Below are 26,228 nucleotides of genomic sequence, written 5' to 3' on the forward strand. Positions count from 1 at the left end.
CCTCGAGGGGAAGTTAGGGAAAGAGAAGAAGCCAGCAAAATAGACTAAGAAGTAAAATCAGAAATATAAAGGGGCGCCTGGGTGCTCAGCCTGTTGAGCGTCCAACTTCCGGCTCCAGTCATGATCTCACGGTTGGTGGGTTCAAGCTCTGCATCAGGCTCGCTGCTGTCAGCACAGAGCCTCCTTTGGGTCCTCCGTCCCCCTTCCTCTCGGCCCCAGCCCCCCTTGCACTCTCTCACACAAAAATAAAAAAATAAACATTAAAAAAAAAAAAAAAAAGCAGGGTTGCCTGGGTGGCTCAGTTAGTTAAGCATCCAACTTTGGGTCAGGTCATGCTCTCACAGTTCTTGAGTTCAAGCCCCTAGTCTGGCTCTGTGCCGACAGCTTGGAGCTTGCAGCCTGCTTCTAATTCTGTGTCTCCTTCTCTCTCTGCCCCTCTCCCGCTCATTCTCTCTCTGTCTCTCTCTCTCAAAAATAAATAAATATTTAAAAAATTTTAAAGCAAAAAAGCTATTTTTAAAAATCAGAACTATAAAGTAAAATTAGGAGAAATTGCTTTTCCAGAAGCAAAGAGAGCAGAGGATATTGCAAAATATGCCCTCCCCACTAAAAAAAAGAAAAGAAAAGAAAATGCTGCATGTAGAAGTGATCTTTTTAAAAACATGATTTCAAGGTAAATCAAGTGAAAATAATAATTTTTCTTTCCCCAACTGACTTCATCATTGAACTTACCAACAAGTTACTAAAAGATGACCCTCAGGGAAGATGTACCAGTGGAATAATCCTGATGCAATTTTAATTTTTAAGGAACACTGTATTTAATCGTGTTGCTTTCTGCTTCCCAGGCACACCTCAGTCATCTCAGGGGACCAAGAATGTCGCTTTAGCCAGATTAGTTATGAATGTCCTTACTGGATGATAATTTCGAGTCTGAATATCAGGGGAACTTCAAAGGTAAGTTTTAGACTACAGAGATGTAGTAAATAAAGCCCAGACGTTACCTTATACAAAGAAGAAAAAGGCAGGGTGGAACATAACTTCAGGCTAAGAGTTGATCAGATAGGAATCAGGTTGAGTTTGAGAAGTGTTTTAACCTAGTGTCCTGAATCAGCCAGATCTATGAATCTAGAAGTGATCAGCATACCTGCCTGGGGATCCTCTGAGGACAGAAGGACCTAGGGGCAGATTCCTGGGGTTCTCAGTGTTTGGCAAAGGATCCAAGTAAATCTGCAATGGCTTACAGTTCACACGAGTCCAGCATAAGGTAAGAATCTCCTCCCAGACACCAGATTTGAAAAGATTAGGAAAATCCCTAGCTTGTAAAAGCCAAGCCTTGTGGTAGACACTGGCCAGGGAAGAGAAGCTAAGGACGGAGCCTTTCAGAGAAAGAGTCAAAGTCCAGTTCCTAAGAAGAACGAATGTTTTACACACGACAGTTTCAGGGGAACTCAAGAATACATACCGTAAAATCCATGCTCTTCAAATTGCTGAGTGGCAAGAAGGAGCTTCTGTCCAAAAAGATCAAGGGATCATACTCTAGATCAGATTAAGAGTTCACCGCTAATTAGCACTGAAACATACAGATGTCAGTACTTTTAAGGCTTCCTCTAGTTTAAAAAAATCCATCACTCCAAACTTCAAACTTACAGAAGCCAAAAAATTAGGAAACATTCATTCCTATTATTAAAGGAATTACAAGGAGGATCCTTCACATTGAGAATCCCCTTATGCATTAAAAGGTAATTCTAATTACATGCATTTTTCAAAAGACATTATTGCACAGAGATATGCCTGTGTGCCCGGCATGTTATCCTTTCATGAGAATACTTAAGTGAATTTGACTTTTACTATTTTTACTGCTCTCATTCAATTTTGAACTCTTTGAACACTGACCTGTCTCATTCTCTACACGTTTCCTCCTTTTCCCAGACACCTGAGCTATGCCTTACATAAAGTAGAGCCTTAACAAACGTTTTTTAAAGGGTTTATTAAGGTAAATATTGTTGATTAAATGGGTAGTGGGTGAAGAGGAAGAAAAGGAGGAGCAAAAAGGAAAAGAGAGAGATTACAAATTAGAGGACTGAGCACTGACTTGTAATAAACTGAGGAAGTCTTGTGACACATCACTTTCCAGTGAAATAGTTTTGTTGACAGTGGACAATTGGAATTTAAAAATTTGGGGGGCACCTGGGTGGTTCAGTCGGTTAAGCATCCAAGTCTTGATTTTGGCTCAGGTTGTGATCTCGTGGTCGTGAGACTGAGTCCCACATTGGGCTCCATGCTGATAGTATGGAGCCTGCTTGGGATTCTCTCTCTCCCTCTCTCTTCCCCTCCCCTGCTTGTGATTTCTCTCTCTCTCTCTCTCTCTCTCTCTCTCTCTCTCTCTCTCTCTCTCTCTTTCTCTCTCTCTCTCAAAATAAATAAACTTTAAAAAATTAAAAATTTTGTCTCTCTAGGACACATAACATTCAGCCTTACACATATAGTGCATTGCTCAGTGATGTACAGTTCCATTTTCTTTTTTATTTTTAAAGGTAATTTATTTATTGTGTGTGAAAGAGAGGTGGGGGAGAGTATGGGGAGGGGCAGAGAGAGAGAGGGAGAGAATCCCAAGCATGCTCTGCACTGTTAACACGAAGCCCAATTCGGGGCTCGATCTCACGGACCATGAGATCATGACCTAAGCCTAAATCAAGGGTTGGTCACTTAACCTACTGCACCACCCAGGCGCCCCTGTACAGTTTATTTGAATGGTAGAAGCTTAGACTTGCTTCCAGATTGACCTAAGAATTAAGTGCTACTTTGCCATTTAACAGCTGAGCAAGTTCGTCAAACCCAGAAGCCTGAATTTCTTCATCTAAAAAGTTTGTACAATAAAGGTATCTGTTGAATATTCACTGAAGGATCACTTAAGTGAAATGATCCCTGAAAAATGATTAGCACAGTGTACGAGTGCCCAATAAATGTTGCCCATTGGTATGCAGTAGGAGAATAACTTTTGGTTAAATACCTGAATATTTCCTTTGACATATTCAAAATATGCTTGTAAAAGTATTATGTTGAATCATGTGAAATTGCCTAAATGCTACCATTATTGGTTTTCAGAAACAAATTCCATATGATTCAACATATTTGAGTAAAGCAATACCACATTGGCATTTCTCCTTTCCAGATGCTGCTGCCAGAAAATTCTCACAAAAGACTCTTCCAGAGTAGAGTCTCTTTAGGTGTCTAATCTCTTGAGATATATAAATGGATATGAAATCTGAATTTCATTTTATGAATGATACTTATGACTTCATAAGTTCATATATGAAATTCACATATATTCAGACATATAGAAAATGTTATTCAATAATGTCTTGTAAGGACAAATATATCTTTTGTTTGGTACATCTGACATTGGGACATTTTCTTTGAATCATTATGAATAGATCTTCCAGCTGGTATGAGTATCTCCAGAAACCACGAACACTATGCTTCAAACAGGGTTTTTGTCCTGTGAATGATGGTTATAACATTGTTCTTCCTTCTCTGTTCATCCTACGATCAAAACTCCCAAGTTAAGAGTTCATCTTCCTCTGTAGGTGAGTCCAACTTTGTGCTAAGAGATATGCCATTGTAGGTCAAATAGGCCAGATAAACCTGAAGTCAAGACATTCTATATAAGCTATCTTTTAATAGTAACAACTAATTTCTGAGACAGTGGCCACTGCTCATTCTATTCAAAGAGGAATTATGCAATATAAGGTGACATAGGAAACTACAAATGGAACCAGAGGTGTGTAAAAGATTTCCCAAAAAATATTAGATACACCTGCCAGGCATTCTACCCAGCAATTTAAATCTTTCTCAGTCTCAAGATAGATAATGGAAAGAATCAATGAATCGGTATACTTTATACACTGCCATGCATCCCAGTAGGTTCTTTTATGGACATTGTTCCATTTTCACCTCACAACATTCTTGTAAAAAAGTGAGCTGTTATTCTGAGCAAATGGAATTCTCTCTCTTAGAGAGAGCAAGTGACTTAGCAACATCACAAAACTATTAAGTAGAAAGCTGGAATTTGAATGCACGTCATTCAATTCCAGCATAGCCTCCTCTGTAACATATTTCTTGGAAGGATCATCTCCCCCAAATTATATGCTTGTTTTATATACGCATTTTCCTAAGTTCTAGTTGTCTAACCAAAGAGGCAGTTTACTGACTTAGTGAAAAGACCACCTTTTAACTAACTTTTCAGCCTTTATTTTAAATGTTGCCTACAATTTTAATTGAGGGAAACTGACAAGGGGATGCAAAACTGACAAGGGGATGCAAAAGTGTTTTAAACACAACAAGAATAAGGGGAAATCTGGCCAACAGTCTTGTCCCTATGACTGCACAGAACAGATGATATCCCAATCATCTTTGCATCCCCTGCAGTGCCTTGCATGTTTAAATGATGAATTAAAAAATGCTTGGACAAGTCGAGCAATCTCTTTGGAAGAGATGGACCAGATAATGTGCCAGAGCTCTGATTCTGTGGGCATCTGTGACCTTTTATGGCCACTAATCAACCCGGACAGGAATTACATGAAGGACAATTCGTGGAGAACTCGTGGAGCCATGTTCTTCATTGTCTGATGGTAAACAGTCTCAGGAGATGATAAACCATCTTTCCAAAGACTAGCTATCCCCTGAGTGTTTTCTCTGAGCCTCACTTATCTTAGAAAATGGTGACTACTACTTGAGTTGTTTTCTTTTGAATAATAAGGGAGGAGACTTTCCAAATCAAGACTGTATATTTGGGAAGTCTGGAAAATTATTTTTCATTGGGTAATAGCCAATCTATGGTCTAAATCAGTACATCTAAAGCTTTTCTATTTAAGTACTAATTAATTAGCATGAGAGACAATTTATATTCGTAAGGACTTGGCGAGCAGCCACAAGTAATAAATCTCCTGGAAATCTTGTTTTTAATCTCCCAAAATTCATGCAGATCTTCCTTCTATGTATACTATCTCCACTTTTTTTTACATGAAATAATTTTGCAAAAATTTTCAAGGTAAAATTGACCTTTTTTTTTTTAATTTTTTTTAACAAAATTGACCTTTTAAGAAAGCTGCACCATCTTGATTCTGGGACTTCATTTTTGTCCTGGACATAGCTTTGTACCCTGTAGATTGTAGAATATACACATTTTTTTTTTAAGTTTGTTTATTTGTTTTTGAGAGAGAAAAAGCATGAGTAGGGGAGGGAAGGGGCGGGGTGGGGAGAGAGAGAATCCCAAGCAGGTTCCATGCTGCCAGCACAGAACCCGACACAGGGCTCAAACCCACAAACTGTGAGATAGTGACCTGAGCTGAAATCAAGAGTCAGACGCTAAACTGACTGAGCCACCCAGGCACCTGGAATATGGTTTCGGAAGCATGCATAGATACAAATAACCACCACTATCCCTCAGGATTTATATAAAGAATAGTCAGTAAAGCTTTCAGTTATTTATTTGCACAATGCCCAACATTTGGTTCAATATTTTGGCATCATATAGAAGGAGTATCTGAAAGAAATATCAAGACCATCTTTTGAAATGTGTCTACTTGGTTTCTTCTTTGCAATAACGAAAGCACTTCATATAACCTACAATTCATATAGCTTCCAGATAGAACCTAACTTACATCTTTATCTTCTCACAATGAAGAGACTACCATGGGTGGGGAAATTTGCAGAAAGAAATGAAGAGAATAGTTAGATAGGAAACTGGATAATGTGGCACTTGGATTTCTTATTCAGAACCCTGGATTTCATAGTATTTCTCTATGTTTGATTTCCTGTTCCCTTTTCTAGACCTTGTAATGAAATGAAGCCAATGCAGCCTATACATTGCATTTAGACTCAAGTGCTTTGAGGAGATTAGGTGGATTTATGCCCAAGACTTCCTGTGCCCAAGGAGGTGGTAACTGAGAAAACAAATGAACAGAAGGCACCATTTGGAATTTCCATCTCTAGTGTCCTTCTTATGAATTGAGTTATTCATTTGTATTCACCTGAATAGGTTTGGTTCAATACAAAGCTACTGTGTTGGTTTTGGGACTAGACTCTTAGCCACCAGAAGACAGGATATTAAAACTTCAGGCTCCTATGGAGACCCTTTGGACATCACTCAGGACTCTGGGGCCTGGGCCACAGAAGACCTTCTCTTCGTTTCCATGTTGTCTCTCGTGAAGGATGAATTAAACCACTCTCCTCCGTCTTCACCCAAACATCATAGTTTTTAACCAAATCCTTTCTCCCTGCTCCTCATAAGAGAAAGAAAGGAGATTCTTTTTGTTACATTGTTACGGGCAGCATTTACTAAATAAAACAACAGTCTAGATTGTAATTATGCTTTTCAAATCTGAAAATACTGTAATCTAACATTTTTGTTCTCAGATCTTAGGTGCTCTTTTTACCATTGACCATCTAGAGTTCTACCTATGGATGAAAATATAATCAAATAACAAAGCCATTTAGAAAATATAAAGTAGTATAGAAGGAGGCAGTATGGTATGAGCCAAAATCAAGCACGAGACTTTTGTGGTCAAATAGACTGTATTCAAATCCTTCCTCTCTCACTTTCTACCTGCGTGACTTCAAAACATTTCTTAACCTCTTTAAGCCTCTGTCTTCATCTGTAAAATGGGATGGTAATAGTACAGGCCTCTTAAAATGGCTTTGTGGACTAAGTGACCTAATACACCTAAATCATTTTCCACCATGCCTACCACTTAACATGGAATAAATGACAATTTGTCATAAGACGCATCCTCTGTCCTCAGGGAACATAGAATATAATTTGGAACTGGATATAATAAAAGACCATGTACTAGCACTAAAATCATAACACTCAGAGAAACATAGAATTTCAGGGAAAGGAGAGAGGGACTTTTTTTTAACTGGAGTGACCTAGGAAGACCATGAAAAGAAGAACATGACTTAGAATTTGAAAGTTGAACAGGATTTTGATTAGGCAAAAGAGAGATGATGAGATTTCTAACTGGAAGGAGAACAGAAGTATGTGAAGCACAAAGAAGAATGATGGAGAAGAGGCCAATGAGTAGACTCCATAGTACACGACAGGGATAATTGAGGCCATGGTGGGATTAGCCTAAAACAGTCAAGTCCAAGAGACACTGGAATCATCAGCAGAGGAGCATGAAGGTCATTTAGGCAATGGGAAGGCACTGAAAATGACTAAGTAGGTGGGTAATGTGATAATGGAGAACAGGATGGATGATAACGGGAAGAGGAAGGAAAATGGGAGATTACACAGGAGGCTATCGCAAGAACCCAAATGTAAGATAACAATGGATAGAAATGACTGGGGCGGTGGAAAAGGACCAAAGCAATAGATATGAGAAATTTTTGAAGGACAAACTATCAGCATTTAGGAACAAATTGAAGAAAGGAGAGAAAGCAGGCTGAATCAATGTTTCTAGGTGTCGAGCTAAATTACAGTGTGTGCTATAATATCACAGCACACCAGGACCACAAGTCTCTTTAAATTATAACCTACATCCAATTAAACTTTCCGAAAACGTTTTTGCTTTGAGTTTCCCATGATGAGTTAATACCCTGTTTTATCCATTTTGTAACTTTGAACTTTAAGCTGACTTTATTCATTCATTCATTCAGTAAATACTTCTTGGAAAGCTTCCTGTATTGGACATGGTGCTAGGCACCAGAATCAAAGCAAAGAGCATCAAGATCGCCACCATGGAGGATTTCTCAGTCCTCCTCTTCAGGGTAGAGGAGGAAATGAGAGGAGTAGCATATGTGTAAATTATAATATTCCACGATTTGCTCTGAAATGAAAGGGTGCCCATAACCACTGAGGTACCTCAGAAAGTGCTCTAACATTAAACAGGGGAATGTGACTGTGTCACATTAAATGGGAGGTACCTAGAGACACATGTCATCTTTCCTTTTTCTAGATCCAGCACACTACCCATGGAAGAAATAAATAAAACTGCAAAGATACAATTCTTCTTTCGTCCATTTTCAGCTGACCCTAAGGTACAAGTAGGGATTTTTGTGGCCTTCCTGACGATGTACCTGATCAGCCTCAGCGGAAACACCACAATTGCAGTCATTGTCCAGATCAACCACTCCCTCCACATCCCCATGTACTTTTTCCTGGCGAACCTGGCAGTTCTGGAAATCTTCTATACATCTTCCATTGCCCCACTGGCCTTGGCGAACCTTCTTTCAATGGGCAGGACTCCTGTTTCCATCCCTGGCTGTGGGACCCAAATGTTTTTCTTTGTCTTCCTGGGTGGAGCTGATTGTGTCCTGCTTGCGGTCATGGCTTATGACCGGTTTGTAGCAATCTGTTACCCTCTACGATACACCCACGTCATGAGCTGGCCCTTGTGTGTGGAGCTGGTGGTAGGGTCCCTGGTGCTGGGGTTCCTGCTGTCGCTGCCACTGACTATTTTGATCTTCCGTCTCCCATTCTGCAACAACAATGAGATCTACCACTTCTACTGTGACATGCCTGCTGTCATGCGCCTGGCCTGTGCAGACACACACATTCACAAGACTGCCCTGTACATCGTCAGCTTCATCGTCCTAAGCGTCCCACTCTCATTAATCTCCATCTCCTACGTCTTCATCGTGGCAGCCATTTTACGGATCCGGTCAGCAGAAGGGTGCCACCGAGCCTTCTCCACCTGCTCCTCGCACATCTTAGTGGTCCTCCTGCAGTATGGCTGCACCAGCTTCATATACTTGTCTCCCAGTTCCAGCTACTCTCCTGAGATGGGCCGGGTGGTGTCCGTGGTCTACACCTTCATCACTCCCATTTTAAACCCTTTGATCTACAGTATGCGGAACAAGGAACTGAAAGATGCCCTACAGAAGGCGCTGAGGAAGTTCTAGGTAGGATGATCCCATGACTTGTCAAAATTGGACACTTGAGGGCAAAACGGGATGCTATTAATAATTATGCTGTGACAGCATGCATGAGCCAAGAATGTCCTTGCAAACTGAGATATGGCCCACTATTCTAGGATCACCAGAGGAGAAGAATACTACCGTGTAATTGAAATAAAGCTGTGTCATGGAGGGCAGCATGTCCTGGGCATTGATGGAGGAACATCAACATTTATTGGACTTTATATACTAGGCACTTTACATGGGTTATCTCACTTAGCCCATAGTAAGTACCACTGTCCTCATTTTTTTAGAAAAGGAAACCAAAATGGCTAACAAAAGACATACCTAGGATGAGAACACAGGTATTTAAAAAATCTAAAGACAGGCCGCCTGGCTGAGTGGCTCAGTTGGTTGAGCCTCTGACTCTCGACTTCAGCTCAGGTCATGATCCCAGGGTCATGGGATTGAGCCCTGCATCGGGCTCCATGCTGAGCATAGAGCCTGCTTCAGATTCTCTCTTTCTCCCTCTGCTCCTTTCCCCTGCTTCTACTCTCTCTCTCTCTCTAAAGAATTAAAAATTTTAAAAAAATTGTTAATAGAAATCTAAAGACTAAGCTATCTTCACACAATATTGGCCAAGCAGGCCCTGAATGCAAAAAAAAAAAAAAAAAAAAAAAAAAAAAAAAAAAAAGAAAGAAAGAAAAGAAAAAGAAGAGAAAAGAAAAGAAAAGAAAAGAAAAGAAAAGAAAAGAAAAGAGGAGGTTTTGCAGTTGGCCAAAGGAAGGGGGACTTTTTTTTTAATATGGTTTTGTTGTATTAACCAAAAAGAAAACTCATAACTCTCATAACTTTTAAAGAGCACCCCAGCAATAAAAAGGATAGTAATGAAGGAAAATGCTATTTAATTTAATAAGTGAAAATATGGGAAAGGGAGAAAGTGAGCCTCGTTGAATCTCGGACTCCACCAGAATCCTTCTATAGCATCTCAGTGTTCCAGACTCTGCTTGAGCTTCCAAGGAGAGAGATCATTAACTTGTAAGACACCACATTCTTGTTGGACAACTTGTTTGTTACAGTACCACACATTCGTTTGAGCTAAAGTCCATCTACAAACAACTTCCTCCCACTGATCCTGTTTTTACCCTCTAGAGCTTTCTTCTCCTTGACAGTTCTTCTAAGTATTAGGATGGATTTTGTGTCTTCTTTTAAGTCTTTAGCTCTCTTCTCTGTAGAGCAAATACTCCATCAGTTTTCTCTCCGGGAGATCATATTTGTATGCTCTCACACCAGTCACCTTCTAATTTTCCCTCGTTCCATGTCCTTCTACAAATTTTCACCCAGAAATGAACACAATCCACTGAGAATATTTTGTTCTGCGGAACTGTTATTTTCCATGACCTGTGAACTATGTTTCTATCAATTGCTCCTGATCACTGTAACCTCTCATAAATGTGGTATCAAATAAAACCTCCATATTGTTTCATATGCCTCTCAGTACTGCCTGACCACAATTTATTTTACTAACATATGTGTAGGACTTCTCATTTAACACTAATATATTGATTTTTTTATTGGTTTAGTCCAAGAGATCCAAACTACCAAAGTTATCTTCAGGAATTATATTATTCATCTAGTTTTATGTCATGGTCAAAATTACAATTATATTTCATTTTCTTTGTTGAAATCATTAACCAATATCTAGAATAGAACATGATAAATAAGCACCTATGGTAGTCCTCCTCTTTGGGAATTGTTGTCCAACTGGATAGAAATATGCTCAGTTAATACCATCAGTGGCACATTGTCACAGTTATGACCCTCCTAGTGGATCTCCCCTCCCTGAATCCATGCCCCTGAGAGGCCCTCGTGCCCCTATGGCTATGTGACTTGCTTTAGCCAATGGGACATCAGCAAATATATTGCAAACAGAGGCTTACACTTGCCCTTTGATGTCTGTCTTCCCTTTCTGACCTGAACCTGACACATGAAGAAGTCAGGGCTAGGATGACACCCAGAGATAAGCCACCAAGGAGGTTCCCTAGACCAACCCCAGTGGATCCACCAGATGACTGCAGTCATGTTATTGGACCCCAGCAGAAGAACTGCCCAGCTGAACTGGCTTAAAATGCTGACCCACAGAAATACGGGCAAATAAAATGATTGATAATTTTAAGTCGTTGAGTTTGAAATGATATATTTTGCATCAAAAAATAACCGATTCAGGGACATCTGTGTGGCTCAGTTGGTTGAGTGTCCAACTCTTGATCTCGACTCAGGTCATGATCTCACAGATTGAGATCAAGCCTTGCATCAGGCTCTGCTGACAGCACACAGCCCGCTTGGGATTCTCTCTCTCTCCCTCTCTCTGCCCCTCCCCCACTTACACTCTTCTCCCTCTCTCAAAATAAATTTTAAAAATTTTTAAAAATTCTTAAAAAAAATAACCAATTCACCATCCGGTCTATAATAAACTATATCTTCAAGAAAGATATCATGGGAAGCCTATCAAATCTCTTCATACAATCAAAATACACTACAGCACTGGTAAAAATCTAAACATTTAGACGCCTTATGTTAAAAATGATGTGCATTTGGCATGATTTATCTTGGGTCACTGCATATGGGCCTTTACATCACCAGGCTTTTCACGCCTACAGATTATCTAATCAATCATGCATTTCCAGAATTTTACTAGGGATTCGCAATGAGATGGTTATCTTATTGTTTTGAAATCCACTGGTAGTTTATAAATTTTTTTATTTCTGTAGCTTCATCTGAATGGGAAAAGAAACATTTCAGTAGTTGTGAGTGCCTTGGGGATGGAGAATATGCCTTTAATCTTGAATTCCCAGCATCTAGTAGAGTGGATAGCATTTATTAGACTCAGCTGATTTACTATCAAGAGATAAATTACATCTAGGGAGGGTGGTTACCGCTCATAAAAACTGTATGTTCTTTATACAAAGGGATTGTGTTCTAGCCTTTTTCTACCATTTGTATCCTTCACTGCTCCCTTCACAGTGATGGTACTCCATAAATATTTGTGGAATTGAACAGGACTTCTTTTGGAGATCTTTTTTTTCTGGTTTTCAGATTTTTTAAAAATATTTTTATTTATTTTTGAGACAGAGAGAAACAGAGCATGAGCAGGGGAGGGGCAGAGAGAGAGGGAGACACAGAATTTGAAGCACTTTCCAGGCTCTGAGCTGTCAGCACAGAGCCCGACGTGGGGCTCGAACTCACGGACTGTGAGATCATGACCTGAGCTGAAGTCAGATGCTTAACTGACTGAGCCAGCCAGACGCCCCTCTGGTTTTCAGATTTTTTAAAATGTTACTGATAAATGCACATTCTTTTTTTATGTTTATTTTGAGAGAGAGAGAGAGAGAGAGAGAGAGAGAGAGAGAGAGAGAGCACGCATACACAAGCAGGGAAGAGGCAGAGAGAGAGAGAGAGAGGGAGAGAGAGAATCCCAAGCAGGCTCCACACTGTCAGCACAGAGCCCAATGCAGAGCTCAGTCCCATGGACCATGAGATCATGACCTGAGCTGAAATCAAGAGCTGGACAACTGAGCTACCCAGGTGCCCTTATATATTCTTATTATAAACTTTTTTGAAACATTTATTGCTAATACTTATTTTTGAATGCCTTATTTGATTCTATATCTATAAATCCTATATTCCCTAAGACTTGCAGATAATAAAAAATAAAAATGGGAACTACAAAATACCCATCTGAGAGAAGTAAGTAGAAATTATTATTGCCTATTAAAAGAAGATCATGGGGCACCTGAGTGGCTCAGTCAGTTGAACGTCTGACTCTTGATTTTGGCTCAGAACATGATCTCACAGTTCATGAGTTTGAACCCTGCATGGGGCTCTATGGTGGCAGTACAGAGCCTGCTTGGGATTCTCTCTCTCTCTCTCTCTCTCTCTCTCTCTCTCTCTCTCAAAATAAATAAATAAACTTAAAAAAAAAGATCATATATATTGCTATATTTAACCCAGTTTTAGCAAGGGTATTTTTAAACTTTCATCACTCATAGAAAATTTTGAGAATCTATAACTTTCACTTGCTGCAGAGTGGATGGTATTGATGCATATCCTCTTTATTCCAATAAAGAGCCAAATGGACAGGCATCCTTTGCAATTACACCTGGAAGAAAATCCCAAACAGACCCTCATTTTTCTTGTCCTCCTTTTACAGTGTTGCACTGTTCAGAACAGAGGAAGGAGGGTAATGAAGAAAAGTTGAGTCACAAGACACTAGAAAACATGGGGATAGTGCTGACAGAGGAAAGCAGGATATCTGAGGAAACTGTGGGGCCATGAAAAGATGAGAGGAGTCAGGAGTTATCACAACGGGCAGCAGGGAGTGGATGGGGCACCAGATTATCTACCATGCTCCTCTGGAAGGAGGATCATGGGACTGAGATCCAGGAAACATGGAGACATGGTTCTAGGAGCTATAAACTGGGAAAGTCACTTTCATCCCGCAAGCTTTGGTCTCAGTATCTAGAAAATGAAAGGATTAAATTAGTTAAGACTAGGATATCTACAAGCACTAACTTTGATTCCTTAATTTTCCCACTTTCTGTTCATGTCTATCAATACTCAGGCCATTTCTGCTCACTTTGGACAGGCCACTTTCCTACCCCAATGGTAATCGATTTTTAGCTGCTTCTCAATCAGCATGTGAAAATGAACAATGTGGGCATGACCAAATGGGACAGCAGTTAACCCTTGTCTTCTCCCAAGCAGGACAGAAAGTCTGAATGCTGGGATTCTGTGGGCCTCTGACTTGAGAAACACACCCTCCCAAATGTGGTTTCAAAACTCAGACGTTGCCATGTGACTTTCTTATTATTTAAAAGAAATGAGTGCTCGCTTCACGGCACGTGTGTTAAAACAGAACAATACTGAGATGGGCAAGGAGCCGGCACGAGGATGGTGTGCAAATTCATGAAGAGTTCCAGAGTTTTACAAATAAAAGACTGAACTCACAGATACAGAGAACATATTAGTTGTTGCCAGGGGTAGAGGATGGGGATGGGCAAAATGGGTGAAGGGGGTCAAAAGGTACAAACTTCCACTTATGAAATAAATAAATCTTGGGGATGTAGTGTGCAACGTGGCGACCATAGTTAACAATACTGTGTTGTACATTTGATAGTCGCTAAGAGACAAGATCTGAAAAGGTCCCATCCCAAGAAAAAAAATTGTAACCATGGTGACGGATGTTAACTAGGCTTGTTGTGGTGATCATTTTGCAATACATACAAACATCAAATATTATGTTGTACACCTGACACTAATATGACATTATATGTCAATTGTATCTCAATAAAAAATAAATATGTAAAAAAAATAAAACAAAAGATATGAGCATGATAGCAGTAGGACAGCAGATAACTGGCTACGTTGTGTGTGTGTGTGTGTGTGTGTGTGTGTGTGTGTGTGTGTGTTAATTATAAACTACAAACTTGAATCTTGTGTTTGACTAGTGTGGGACAACTTTCTGATCTTTAATTTGCCAGTCCAGTTAGACAGCCCTCCTAACCAGGGTATGCATGTACTAAGCCTTTGCCATTCAAAGTCAGTGTGCAGCTAATGGAGAATTTGGCAACATGGTATACACACAATCTGTTTCAACCACCATCTGGTGAGTCTTCACATAGTTCAGGACCTAAAAAGCTAAAAACTCCCAGACTCTCTAGCAACGTAGGATGATGTATTTAGTTTCCACCAATCAGATGCACTCCCTCAAGAAATGAATTAAGACTGAATAACCCAGGAGCACCTGGGTGGCTCAGTAGGTTGAGCATCTAACTCTTAATTTCAGCTCAAGTCATGATCTCATGGTTCGTGAGATCAGGCCCCAAGTCGGACTCTGTGTGGATAGTATGGAGCCCGCCTGGGATTCTCTCTCTCCCTCTCTCTCTCTGCCCCTCCCTGCTCGTGCTCTCTCCCCAAAATAAATAAATAAGCATAAAAAAAATACCTAAGTGGTATACCACCATTCTTTTCTAGGACATATCTTTTATTTATTCTCTTTAATTTTTTTTTATGTTTTATTTATTTTTGAGACAGAGAGAGGTGGGGGGAAGGGGCAGAGAGAGGGAGACACAGAATCTGAAGCTCTGAGCTGTCAGCACCGAGTCTGATATGGGGCTTGAACCCACAAACTAGGAGATCATGGCCTGAGACGAAGTCAGATGCTCAACCGAGCCACCCAGACACCCCTGACATATCTTTTTTTTGCAGCTTTTTTTTTTTATTTTTTTAACGTTTATTTACTTTTGAGACAGAGAGAGACAGAGCATGAACGGAGGAGGGTCAGAGAGAGAGGGAGACACAGAATCTGAAACAGGCTCCAGGCTCTGAGCTGTCAGCACAGAGCCCGACGCGGGGCTTGAACTCATAAACCTCGAGATCATGACCTGAGCCGAAGTCGGACACTTAACCGACTGAGCCACCCAGGCGCCCCCCCGACATATCTTTAAAAGAGATGTGTTTTGTGTTGAGCTGTTCTGCTCAGCAACACTTCACCTAAAATGGCTTTCCTGACCACCACCACCCCACACACCAGGACAAGTGACCACACTGTCCCCCTCGTTCTTTTTGTACCTTGTGTATAACTCCATCACAACATCTGTAACCCTGTAGCACCCTTATTGCTCTTCCTCAAGTACACTGTGACCTCTTTGGAGGAAGAAACTATCTCTGTTCCCTTGGTGCCTAGAAATCCCGAAAATATTGAATAAATTTATTAATCATTAATTTACAGTCATCCTTTCAGGGCCAGCTAAGTCTTTGCCTCCACTGTGAAGCTTTATGTGACTCTTCTTGTCCCTCCCTCCTTTATGATAACATCCCTTTCAAAGGTCAGTCTCACATTGGACCTGACTCACATTTCACGTCCTTGTGTTTTATCTCCCAAGTCAGATGCTGACCTCATTGATGGCAGACACTATGCCCCTTATGTCTTCTAATATCTCACAAGACTTGCCACAGTGAATGGGTGGCACTCAAAAAAAATTATCTAGAGGAGCACCTGGGTGGCTCAGTCAGTTAAGTGTCCAACTCAGCTCAGGTCATGATCTCAAGGTTCATGAATTCAAGCCCTAAATCAGGCTCTCTGCACTGACAGCATGGAGGCAGCTTCGGATCCTCTGTCTCCCTCTCTCTCTACCTCTCCTCTGCTCTCTCTCTCCCTCTCTCTCTCAAAAATAAATAAATAAACATTTGTTTTAATTATGTGGAGAACTACAGGGTAAATAGCCTATTGGAAGAAACTGAACACACCAATCAAAGCACAGAAATACTCCAAAGACTAACACCGACCATGTAAAGTACTGTCCTCAGTGGATGACTAAGGACATCCACCACTGCTTTTCATGAAACATGTGGGATCACACAGTACACCCAGAGCCTACCATTCAACTATTCTTTCATGACTGACTTTTCAGATTTCCCAGCCTCTGTGTCCTGTCCTTGCTTTCAGGGATCCCAGGAAGGGGGAAGCCACCAGCTGTGCACAAAGACATTCTTTGACCTTGGTAGTTAGGTTCTTCTGCTTCAGTGACCTCTCGGTAGAGAAAGTCTGAGTCTCCTTTGGTATACATCTGTGATCATTTGCATTTCTTCCAGTTGACTTAATTAAGAGATGAAAAGAAGTGACGAACTTTCCAGCAGGAACAAATGTATGTCAGCACCCTTACTTACCCACCTTCCAAGAAGAAACTCCAGGCTATTCTTTCTATTGAAAGAAAGAAAGAAAGAAAGAAAGAAAGAAAGAAAGAAAGAAGGAAAGAAAAGGAAAATGGGGAGAGGGAGAGAGAAATGGAGCCTGGATATCAAGGTGCTTCCCCTATTACCTCTCTTTAGAGAAAGCATGGAGTATGATTTATTTATAATGTAATGTAATGAGTTAGTTCTGCTCCAGTTGTAATGATCCTTCGAGTCTTGGGAAGACCTGTCAATAATTCTTCCCTTCATTCATTCCATGGCTGTTTACTGAACATCTGCTATGTGTGGCAACCTGCAACATAGTGGGAATGCAACAGTGAGTGAGCAGAGAAGATCTTTGCCCTCGTGAAGTTTACAATCTAATGGGAGAGACAGCCAGTAAACAAAAAAGACCATGACAGACTGCAGTCATTGCTATGAAGGCAGTAGCCATGGTAACACAATAGGAAGTAACTGGGGAATATGTACATTAGGTAAGACTGAATGTGTGCACTCAATTTCCCCCATTGTTAACATTACTATAGTACATTTGTCGTAACTCAATAACCAACATTGACACCTTATTACTAGCTAAAGCTCATGCTTTATTCGGATTGCCTTCTTTTTTCTTTAACATCATGTCCTTTTTTCTGTTCAAGGATTCCATCAAGGATACCATACTACATTCAACCATCATGTCTCTTTAGGTCCTTCTTGGCTGTGAGTTTCTTACACTTTCCTTATTTTTGATAACCGTGGCAGTTTGAGATGTCCTGGTCAGGTATTTTGTAGAATGTCCTTCAAATTGAATTTGATGCTTAGACAAGGAGTTATGGGTTTTTTTTAAAGAAAGACACAAAGTGTCATTGTCATCACATCACATCACATCAGGGGTACATACTATCAACATGACTTCGCTATTGATGTTGACTTCCATCTCGTGGCAGGGATAGTATTGGTCAGGTTTCTCCAATATAAACTTACTCTCTGTTCTCCCTTTCCATACCGTATTCTTTGGAAGGCAGTCACCACAGTCAGCCCACACGTAAAGAGTAGGGAGTCATGCTCCCCCAACTGTGTGGGAGTATCCACATAAATTATTTGGAATTGTATCATATGGGAGATTTGTCTACATATTTTACATATTTGTACCATTTTACATAATACATATTTATGCCAGCATATAATCAGGAATAGATTATAATTCATTGCTGCGTTTTTAAGACTATGAATATTTTTATTTACTACAGATAAGAGATGAAAGATGAGAGAAATGAAGGAATGGAGCAGTGGAGAAAGATAGGAAGCAAGCGAAGAGAAGAAATGAATAATCATCATAAGACTTACTTTTCTTGGCTCAGTCTTTTAAACATACATCTACTGTGTAAAGACACTGAGAAGATATTTGCAAAAAATTTAAAAAAGATTTAAAAATAAACAAACATGCAATTCAGAAAAGAGAGGTGGCTCAAAATCTGGATCAGGAATTCAGGCACCGAGTACCTCCCACCTCTCTTCTAATTTCATCCCATACCCACCATCAGGGAGTATATGAGATCTTGGAACCTAAAGATGGAAAAGACATGTTGTTCTCTCTAAGTAGCTCACAGTCTAGAAGGGGCAGCAAACATACTAACAAACCACCACGATCTGATGCAACAAAGGCTAACAGTGATATATGTGCTGTGAGGGACTTGGGGGGAGTGGATTACAACCTGGGGTAAAGGACCCAGCCTTCCCAGGTGTGGCACTGGAGCATGTGAGGAGGTGAGCTAGAATTTCCTAGGATAAGAACTGGAGAAGAACACCAGGACTGCCACGAGGAGCTAATAGAATTATTTTACCATTAGGAAAGATAGCATATATATTTTTCCAAGGTATCAAGAATCTGAAGATTAAATTAATCAGATACTATGGCTTTGTAAGACATGAGAAAGAGGAAAAAGAAACTAAAACTGTGCATTCTGAAACATGAGTTGCGCCAATGCACGAAACAAGAAAATATCTCTAAACCCCAGTATTGGGGAACTGGTATCCTTTATTGAGATGTGTGCTGAGTCTTTCTTTCCTGTTCTTATCTGAGTTCTCTTTGCTAGAGTTAATTTAACACAAACTCAACTTTATTCTTGAGTGTGATGATTATGCCTTAAGGTCACACAGCGTCATTTGAGAATTATTCGACCATGCCCACATGCATATCCCTAAAGGTCCTAACTTCATTTATTAAGGCCCAGGGTATTGAATCTGGGGACCAGATAATTACCAAGCTGAAGCCCTGGTCTCCTGACAAATCTCTTGCTGCAAGTGTCAACATTCAAAACTCCAACAACTTCCATTTCTGGTTCTTGTCCAGGTTTTAAAGCCAATTATTTCTTTTTTTTCCCTTATTTTTTTTTTCAATACCCATGGGCTTTGATTATTTCGTTTACCAGCTTCCTTCATTAAGATGGGTAAAAACAGACAATGCTATACTTCCAGATGACTTACCTTTTGAACGTCAGAGTCCTTGCTGTATAAAACACTTTTTCATATATAAAGCTATTCTAAGAATATTACCATGTTTGTCCTTTTAACAGAATCCCTACTAAACTGACATAATCTACAACTGTGAGATTGAGAAATAGAGCATGAAGACAGTTAAGGCATTTGCCCTGGTCACCCAGCTAGTAAGGGACAGAAGCAACACTTGCGCTTAAATATTCTGATTAAGTCCAGCCCACTGCAACTTAAATGTTCTGATTAAGCCCAGCTCACACTGAAGGCACATAAAAGTTCCCAGACTAAACTGTATGGATATACTGCATGGCTCTAAATAGGAAACTCCATGATCTACTTTGTCATTGGCTTTATGAAACCTTGGCTTCCACATTGTAATGGGTCCATTTCCTCTCACCAAATCTGTACATAGTACAGAATATCCGCCTGGGGAGACAGTTAAACAAATCAACCTAATGACTGCAAGCAAATGCGGGCATTATGCCTTCTGTGAAAAATTACTTTTCAGTTCCAAAGTTTTGTATGAGTCATTTTGCCACCAATTATTTGTGATATATTGAGGACCCTTAAAGATCATCCAACACGATCTCCTAATTTTTGCAAAAAAAAAAAAGAAAAGAAAAGAGAAGAAAAAAAAAGTAGTAAGGACACTCGGAAGGTTATCACGCCAGCAGTGGAAACACCGGACCTAGAACCCAGACCAACCTGGTTCTCAGCCAAGTACTCTTTCTGACGGACCACATGGAACTAAAGAATGCAAAATTTCCTGGGGCACTTGGGTGGCTCAGTCAGTCAAGTGTCTGACCTTGGCTCAGGTCAGGATCTCCCAGTTCTCAGTTCTTCGTGAGTTCAAGTCTCACATCAGGCTCTCTGTTGTCAGATCCAAGTCAAGCCTGCTTTGGATCCTCTGTTCCCCTCTCTCTCTGTACCTCCCCTGCTCATGCTCACTCTCTCAAAAATAAATGAACATAAAAAAAAAAAAAAAAAGAATACAACAGTTTCCCACAGCCTGCTGTCTAGAACACACTATTATGGTTATCAACCTTCATGTTCTAGCTAGGAATTTGGTCTCAGAAATAATCATATTTTTCTTTCTTTTTTTCTTTTAGAGAGAGAGAGAGAGAGAGAAAGTGTGCATAAGTGGAGGAGAGGAGAGGGCGGGAGGAGAGAGAGAGAGAGAGAGAGGGGATCTTAAGCAGGCTCCACACTCAGCCCCTGAAGCAGGGCTTGACCCCACAACCCTGGGATCATGACCTGAGCCAAAGTCAAGAGTCGGATGCTCAACTGACTGAGTCACTCAGGCACCCCTAATATTTTTCAATTGTATAGTGAATTTCCACTCACAGAATATCTTTACATGTACTTGATCCTCAAGACCAAAATGTTCCCAGTTTGTCATTATATTACCTTCGTTTGGCAAATGAAGAGCTCACCAGAGTTTGAGTGATTTGCCCACAGTCTTCTGATGGCAAGCATACTGCTCTTTTTAATTTTTTATGCTTCTTTTTCAGTAAACTAATAATAGGGCTATCAGGGAGGACTGCATATCCAAACAAGTTCATCTGACTTGCCCAGCAACCTAAGTTCATGCTTAAATTTAAGTGTGACCTTATTGTCATTATAAAAGTCATCCAGAGTTATTACAGACAGTGTTTAAATGGATAAAAATAAAATGTTCTTAAAAAAAATCAACTGTATTCCCAGCACTAAACAACTGTCATTTACATTTTGCTAAATTTCCATTTGGTCTCTTGTACAGCATATCTTTAACATATTTGTAATTATACATTATCTTTTTTCACTAAAAGTCATATTCATTTCCTATGTCCTTTTGTAGATATAGTTTTTGATAAGATTTTTTATAAGATTCTAACATGTTCTTTTTTTTTTTTTATTTAGGAGACTGTTTTTGTCTTTTTCCTTTGTTCATTTGTTTCTTAAATTCCACATATAAGTGAAAACATATGGTATTTGTCTTTCTCTGACTGACTTATAATTAGCATTACACCCTCTCAATCCATTCATGTTGTTGCAAATGGCAAGATTTCATTCTTCTTTATGGCTGAGTACTGTTCCATTGTATATACACCACATCTTCTTTATCCATTCATTTATTGAAGGACACTCAGGCTGCTTTCATAATTTGGCAATTGTATATAATGCTTCAATAAACATAGGGGTGCATATATCTTTTTGAATTAGTCTTTTCATATTCTTTGGGTAAATACCCAGTAGTGGAATTACTGGATGATATGTTAATTTTATTTTTAATTTTTTTCGGAACTTCCCTGCGATTTTCCAGAGTGGCTGCTCCAGTTTGCATTCCCACCAAGATACACAAGAGTTCTTTTTTCTCTACATCCTGGCCAAGACTTGTTTCTTATTTCTGATTTTAGCCATTCTGACAGGTGTGAGGTGATACCTCATTGCAGTTTTGATTTGCATTTGCCTGATGATGAGTGATGTTGAGCATCTTTTCGTGTCTTTTGGCTGTCTGTATGTTTTCTTTGGGGAAATGTCTGTTCATGTCTTCTGCTCATTTTTAATTGTTTGTGTGTGTGTGTGTGTGTGTGTGTGTGTGTGTGTGTGTGTGTGTGTGTGTTGAGCTGTATAAGTTCTTTATATTTTGGATACTAACCCCTTATGGGATATGTCATTTGCAAATATCTTCTCCCATTCAGTAGGTTGCCTTTTTGTTTTGTTGATTGTTTCCTTTTCTGTGCAGAAGTTTTTTATTTTGATGTAGTCCCAATAGTTTATTTTTGCCTTTGTTTCCCTTGCCTTAGGAGACATATCTAGAAAAATGCTAACTACAGCCAATGTCAGAGAAATTACTGCCTATGCTCTCTTCTAGGATTTTTATTTCTATCATGTTCTTAAAAATTATTTGTTCAAGGGATTGTGGCTATGTTTTTTTAAAAAATTATCTCAGAGATAGGTCCTAAAGTGTATGATATCCAGGAGGTAAAATATTCCAATCAAGAGGGTGAATGGAAATATAAATGAAAGAAAGGTAGCTAGGTCAATAATTGTTGAAGCTGAATAACAGATACACATGGGGGTTCACTGTACCGTTCTAGATACTTTAGTATTTTGACATTATCCACAATACCAAGTTTTTTAAAAAAGAAAAACATCTCATCATGTGACTGCAATAGTGTGGTAGGTTCAGACTGTTGTTTCCAATTCTTTCCTCTCTCCCTCTGCCACATAACCTTGCAGTGGCAGAGTAAATTGGCTGGCTCCATTGACATTGGCCTTGGTCACATGACTCTCTCTGACCAATGAAATTTTAGTGGGCATGATAGTGCATAGATTTCAGACCTGACTGCTTAGTTTGACTAATCTCCTCACCTTCCTGTATCACAGTGGGAACAGCATGCCCCAGGAAGCAGTTGACCCTTCAATCCCAAAACAAGACATGTGTGGTGGACCTGAACACAGTCTAAAGCCTGGATCCACACTTAGCCAACCTGCAGCCCGAAGCAGAGCTGTCACAGCTGACACACAATCCCTGTATAAGCAAGTAAAACTACAAGACAATAATTAAAAACTTGTAAGTCGCTAGGTTTGGAATTCATTTGTTATACGACATTTTTGCAGCAATAGCTATTTAATACAGAGAGTCAAACAATTCCCCCCCAAATTGAACATTTTAGATATTTCCAGTTTTTCAATAATACAAATAAAGGACTTTTTTTTTGGACATAAAGCTTCTCTACTACTTCGGATCATTAAATTCAGTTATAGTGGTATGATGCTGTTTATATAGGGAGACTGAACAGTTTTATTTGTGGATATTTTTCTAAAAAGGAAAATTATGAAAAGAATTAAAACAAATTCATTCTTCATTTCTTGATATCCGAAAGACTGTAAATACAGTTTTTGTTTTCTCTCTTGACATTCAAAAAGATCCTTTCCTATTTTTCCAGGGCTTGGTAAAACTGGTTACTCTGTTACCTTTCTTGGGTTCTGTCTGTTTCTGCGCAAATCCCAAAGACCATAAAATTACAGTAGGAACATCCAGTGTTAAGGCGGTGGGCTTCATTGCAAATAAAAAGGCTTTTAGTTTTATTTTCTAGAGATTGCTCTATCTTTATGTATATACCCTGCATATTCAGTTCACCAAGATTGTAAATGAAGCATTGAATCCCATTGGTAAATCCATTATTCACCTGGAAAACTCAGGAATAGGTGGCCAACCACAAAATGAGCCAAAAGGCATTAGAGTATCTATGAGCAATGGAATCCAGTGTCCAATGTGGCAATAACTTGTGAGGAACAACTGAAGGAAAAATTCTGGGGCTTCTTCTGAGTCATCATTCTGATGAGAATTCTCATTGTTCTGATGAAAATTCCAACCATGTTTTGTTATTGTAGCCAAAACAAGGAGGGAGCAAAAGTAGGGAGAGAGGGAGGAGAAGAAAGGGAAAGAGGAAGAGGGAGGGCAAAGCAAATAAAGAGGAGCTCTTGTTGTTCCTGGAGGCCAGGAAAATTACGTGTTTTTTTTTTTTTAATAGCTAACACAATAGTTGCTACAGAAAGAGAAGAAAAAAGAATGAGCTAACACACAATTGCTAGACAAAAATGTGAAGTCACAGAGGTTCCTGGCTAGCTTCTCAGTTATTCCAATTAATCGTATGCACTTGAAACCAAGTTAGCTCCACTGCCATGCTACTTTATGACAGTGAGCCTCAAAGTGCAGGTCCCAGGACCAGGAGCATCCGCATCTACGAACCCATTACAAAGGCAGATTCTCAGGCCCTACCCCAGATCTATGTAACCAGAAGTAGGAGAAGGTGGGGTCCAGCAATCTGAGTTTTTAACAAGCCTTCCATGTGATTCCCATACGTAATAAAGCTTAAGATCCACTGCTCTAGAAAGTAGTCCAGTTGGGAAGGGATCAACATTTCACAGTGGTCCCCAAATCTTTACCATCTATTCCCCACCCTCGTTCTCTATAGGATACTAGAGTTGACAGGGTTACTATCAACACTGGTCTCAGTAATTTCTCTGGTTGTTGGATTCAACGTGTTGGAAACTCTTTTACCACAACCACCACTCCCTTTTTATGTTGTGATTTCAATGTCAGTTCCATTTTCAAAGCCTCTGATGTGATATTCAGATATATTCCACATGTGTTCTACCCAGTGGCCAGTCTGGCACTTGGAAAGTGGTTTATCTCTTAGTTCTGCTCTCAAAGTCTTTAGTATGCTGTTTGGAATCCTTTCCACCCATTTCTGACTCAGGGGTGAGCCCAGGAATTCATAAACAACTTTATCAGGTCACTTTCCAGAGCTCCTCCCTCTGCAAAATCTGCCTGGTACTTTCCAGTTCCCTGTGTTCTTCTGTTTGGTCAGAAGGCTGAGGCTTTATTTACCTACTCTGAAGGGAGTTTCTCTGGGCTGCACCCAGGTCTGAGCCCAAATAGCAGGAACACAGGAGAGAAAAAACCCAACAGGGGTTCACCCTACCTTTTAGAGACAACAAGTTCTTTGACTGGAGACAAGGTAACTTACCCCTGAGTTTTAGGTGCCTGTGGGTCTCACTGCTGCCATTGTCACCAGCAGGAGATCCCTTTCTCAGTCTGAACTAGATGGTTCTTCTTAGAGCCTTTTCTATCCATGCCAATGCCCACTTCTGGGTTTCAGGCTGCCTTGAGTCCAGGCCAGGAGGTGCAGGAGAAGGAACAAAAAGAGGCAAACCAACTACCAGTTCAATTGTACTTCTAATTCTGGCCTTCTTTCCCAAACTACTTGTTACTATTTGCTTTTCAGAGACCTCAATTGGCTGTTCCTTGCTTTCTGTCCATGTTTTAGAGCTGCATTCAGTGGGAGGGACAGGATAGATTATGCTGACTCCATTTTACCCAGAGCCAGAACCAACGAAGATATTCCTTTTTTATAGAACTAAAAGCTCTCTCTCCATAACTTCTTCTTGCTGGTTTTTGTTTTACATCCTGGGATCTCACAAAACAAAGCTTTTGTTGTTGTTGTTGTTGTTGTTGTTGTTCTCCTAAAGGTCCCTGTATCTTCAAGTTTCCTGTTCTCAAAGCTAAAATAAAAAGGGTAGAGGTTTTATAGAGTTTATGTTTCTTATATTATGGTAAATAAACTCTAGCCACATATTGACTTGGTAGATACAACTTGTGGAGTTTCCAAGTTCAGTTGCTTTTTTTAATCTCCTTTGGAAGTCAAAAAATAGACTTGCACGAAGTTTCTTCTCTATCATGAGATATATCAGGATTGGCAGGATGCTTACATTTGGAGACACTCTTAGCCACTCCCCCCAAAATGTGTCTTATTTTGGTTCAGAGATGAACTCCAGGGCCATCTATGGTGGACTCAGTCTTCACCTAAGTTCTGCAACAGCTGTTCCCTGGTCCCTGGTCTCCTGGAGAAAAACATACTAGTCATTCTTTACGGCTTTTGGCAATTCTACAGTAGCCTAAACTTTTCTTTCTCCTGGCAGCTTCAGCGGTTCTGGGATCCAGGGAGTCTAATTCTTAACCCTGATCTGTCCAATTTGCCTAAAACATAGTTACTTTCCAATTTTTAGGTTGTTCTAACCCTTACTATACTGTGACACGTTCGTCTTTGTCTCTTCTACAGCATTTATACCTGGTCTTCCAAGATTTTCCGATTGTCTCTTACGCTTTCATTAACTAATGCCTTTTTCCTGGGAGTTTCTTTTAAAATCTGTCTTACTAAGAGCAGTCTTCATTCTGTTTCAAAATTCTCCTTTGGGGACAGTTCCTGTAGGTTCCTTTTTATTGTTTCCTCTTCCCAGGTCAATTGCAAACTTAAATGCTAATACATCTTCTGGCACAAAGAAAACACTCAAAACAAATCCTTGTTGAACAAAAATTGATTGTGAGTCCCATGAATGAGCAAGGCTTTCCAGCCTAAAGTAGTTCTTCTCATATCGCCAGATCTTTGATGTCTCATCATTTATGTGCCCAAGAAGATTGATTTACGTTAACAAATATCTGTTGAATAACTAGCTACATGTGTAGAATTTTTAAAAAATAAATTTACCAGAGGTGTCTGGGTGGCCCAACTGGTTGAGTGTCTAGCTTCGGCTCAGGTCGTGATCTCACAGCT

At 39.9% G+C, this 26,228-nt stretch overlaps 1 protein-coding gene and 1 long non-coding RNA gene across 5 annotated transcripts in view; one reads left to right on the forward strand and one right to left on the reverse strand.

Annotated features, from left to right (window-relative positions):
- The first annotated feature begins 5,755 nt into the window (after positions 1-5,755).
- Positions 5,756-9,552, forward strand: LOC132661808 (olfactory receptor 10V1). The gene has a single exon (XM_078433510.2). It carries the CDS (start codon positions 7,975-7,977, stop codon positions 8,902-8,904), a length of 930 nt encoding a protein of 309 aa, XP_078289636.2. The 5' UTR covers positions 5,756-7,974; the 3' UTR covers positions 8,905-9,552.
- Positions 9,553-15,216: 5,664 nt separating this feature from the next.
- The window catches only part of LOC144612970 (uncharacterized), a 35,195-nt gene continuing 24,183 nt past the window's right edge, over positions 15,217-26,228 (reverse strand). For 3 of the 4 annotated variants that reach the window (XR_013550229.2, XR_013550231.2, XR_013550230.2), the window contains exons 5-6: positions 16,779-16,942; positions 15,217-16,660 (exon numbers count right to left, since the gene is read on the reverse strand). This is a non-coding gene — a long non-coding RNA (uncharacterized LOC144612970). The remainder of the gene's footprint in view (positions 16,661-16,778; positions 16,943-26,228) is intronic. The other variant, XR_013550232.2, reaches the window with a different exon arrangement.

Source organism: Panthera onca, chromosome D1 (assembly GCF_046562875.1).
Source record: "Panthera onca isolate mPanOnc1 chromosome D1, mPanOnc1 haplotype 2, whole genome shotgun sequence".
In the NCBI taxonomy this organism is placed as follows: Eukaryota; Metazoa; Chordata; class Mammalia; order Carnivora; family Felidae; genus Panthera; species Panthera onca.

Bases quoted from the DNA above. Each gene is read 5' to 3' on its own strand.
- LOC132661808 (XM_078433510.2), top strand. From the start codon at position 7,975: ATGGAAGAAATAAATAAAACTGCAAAGATACAATTCTTCTTTCGTCCA.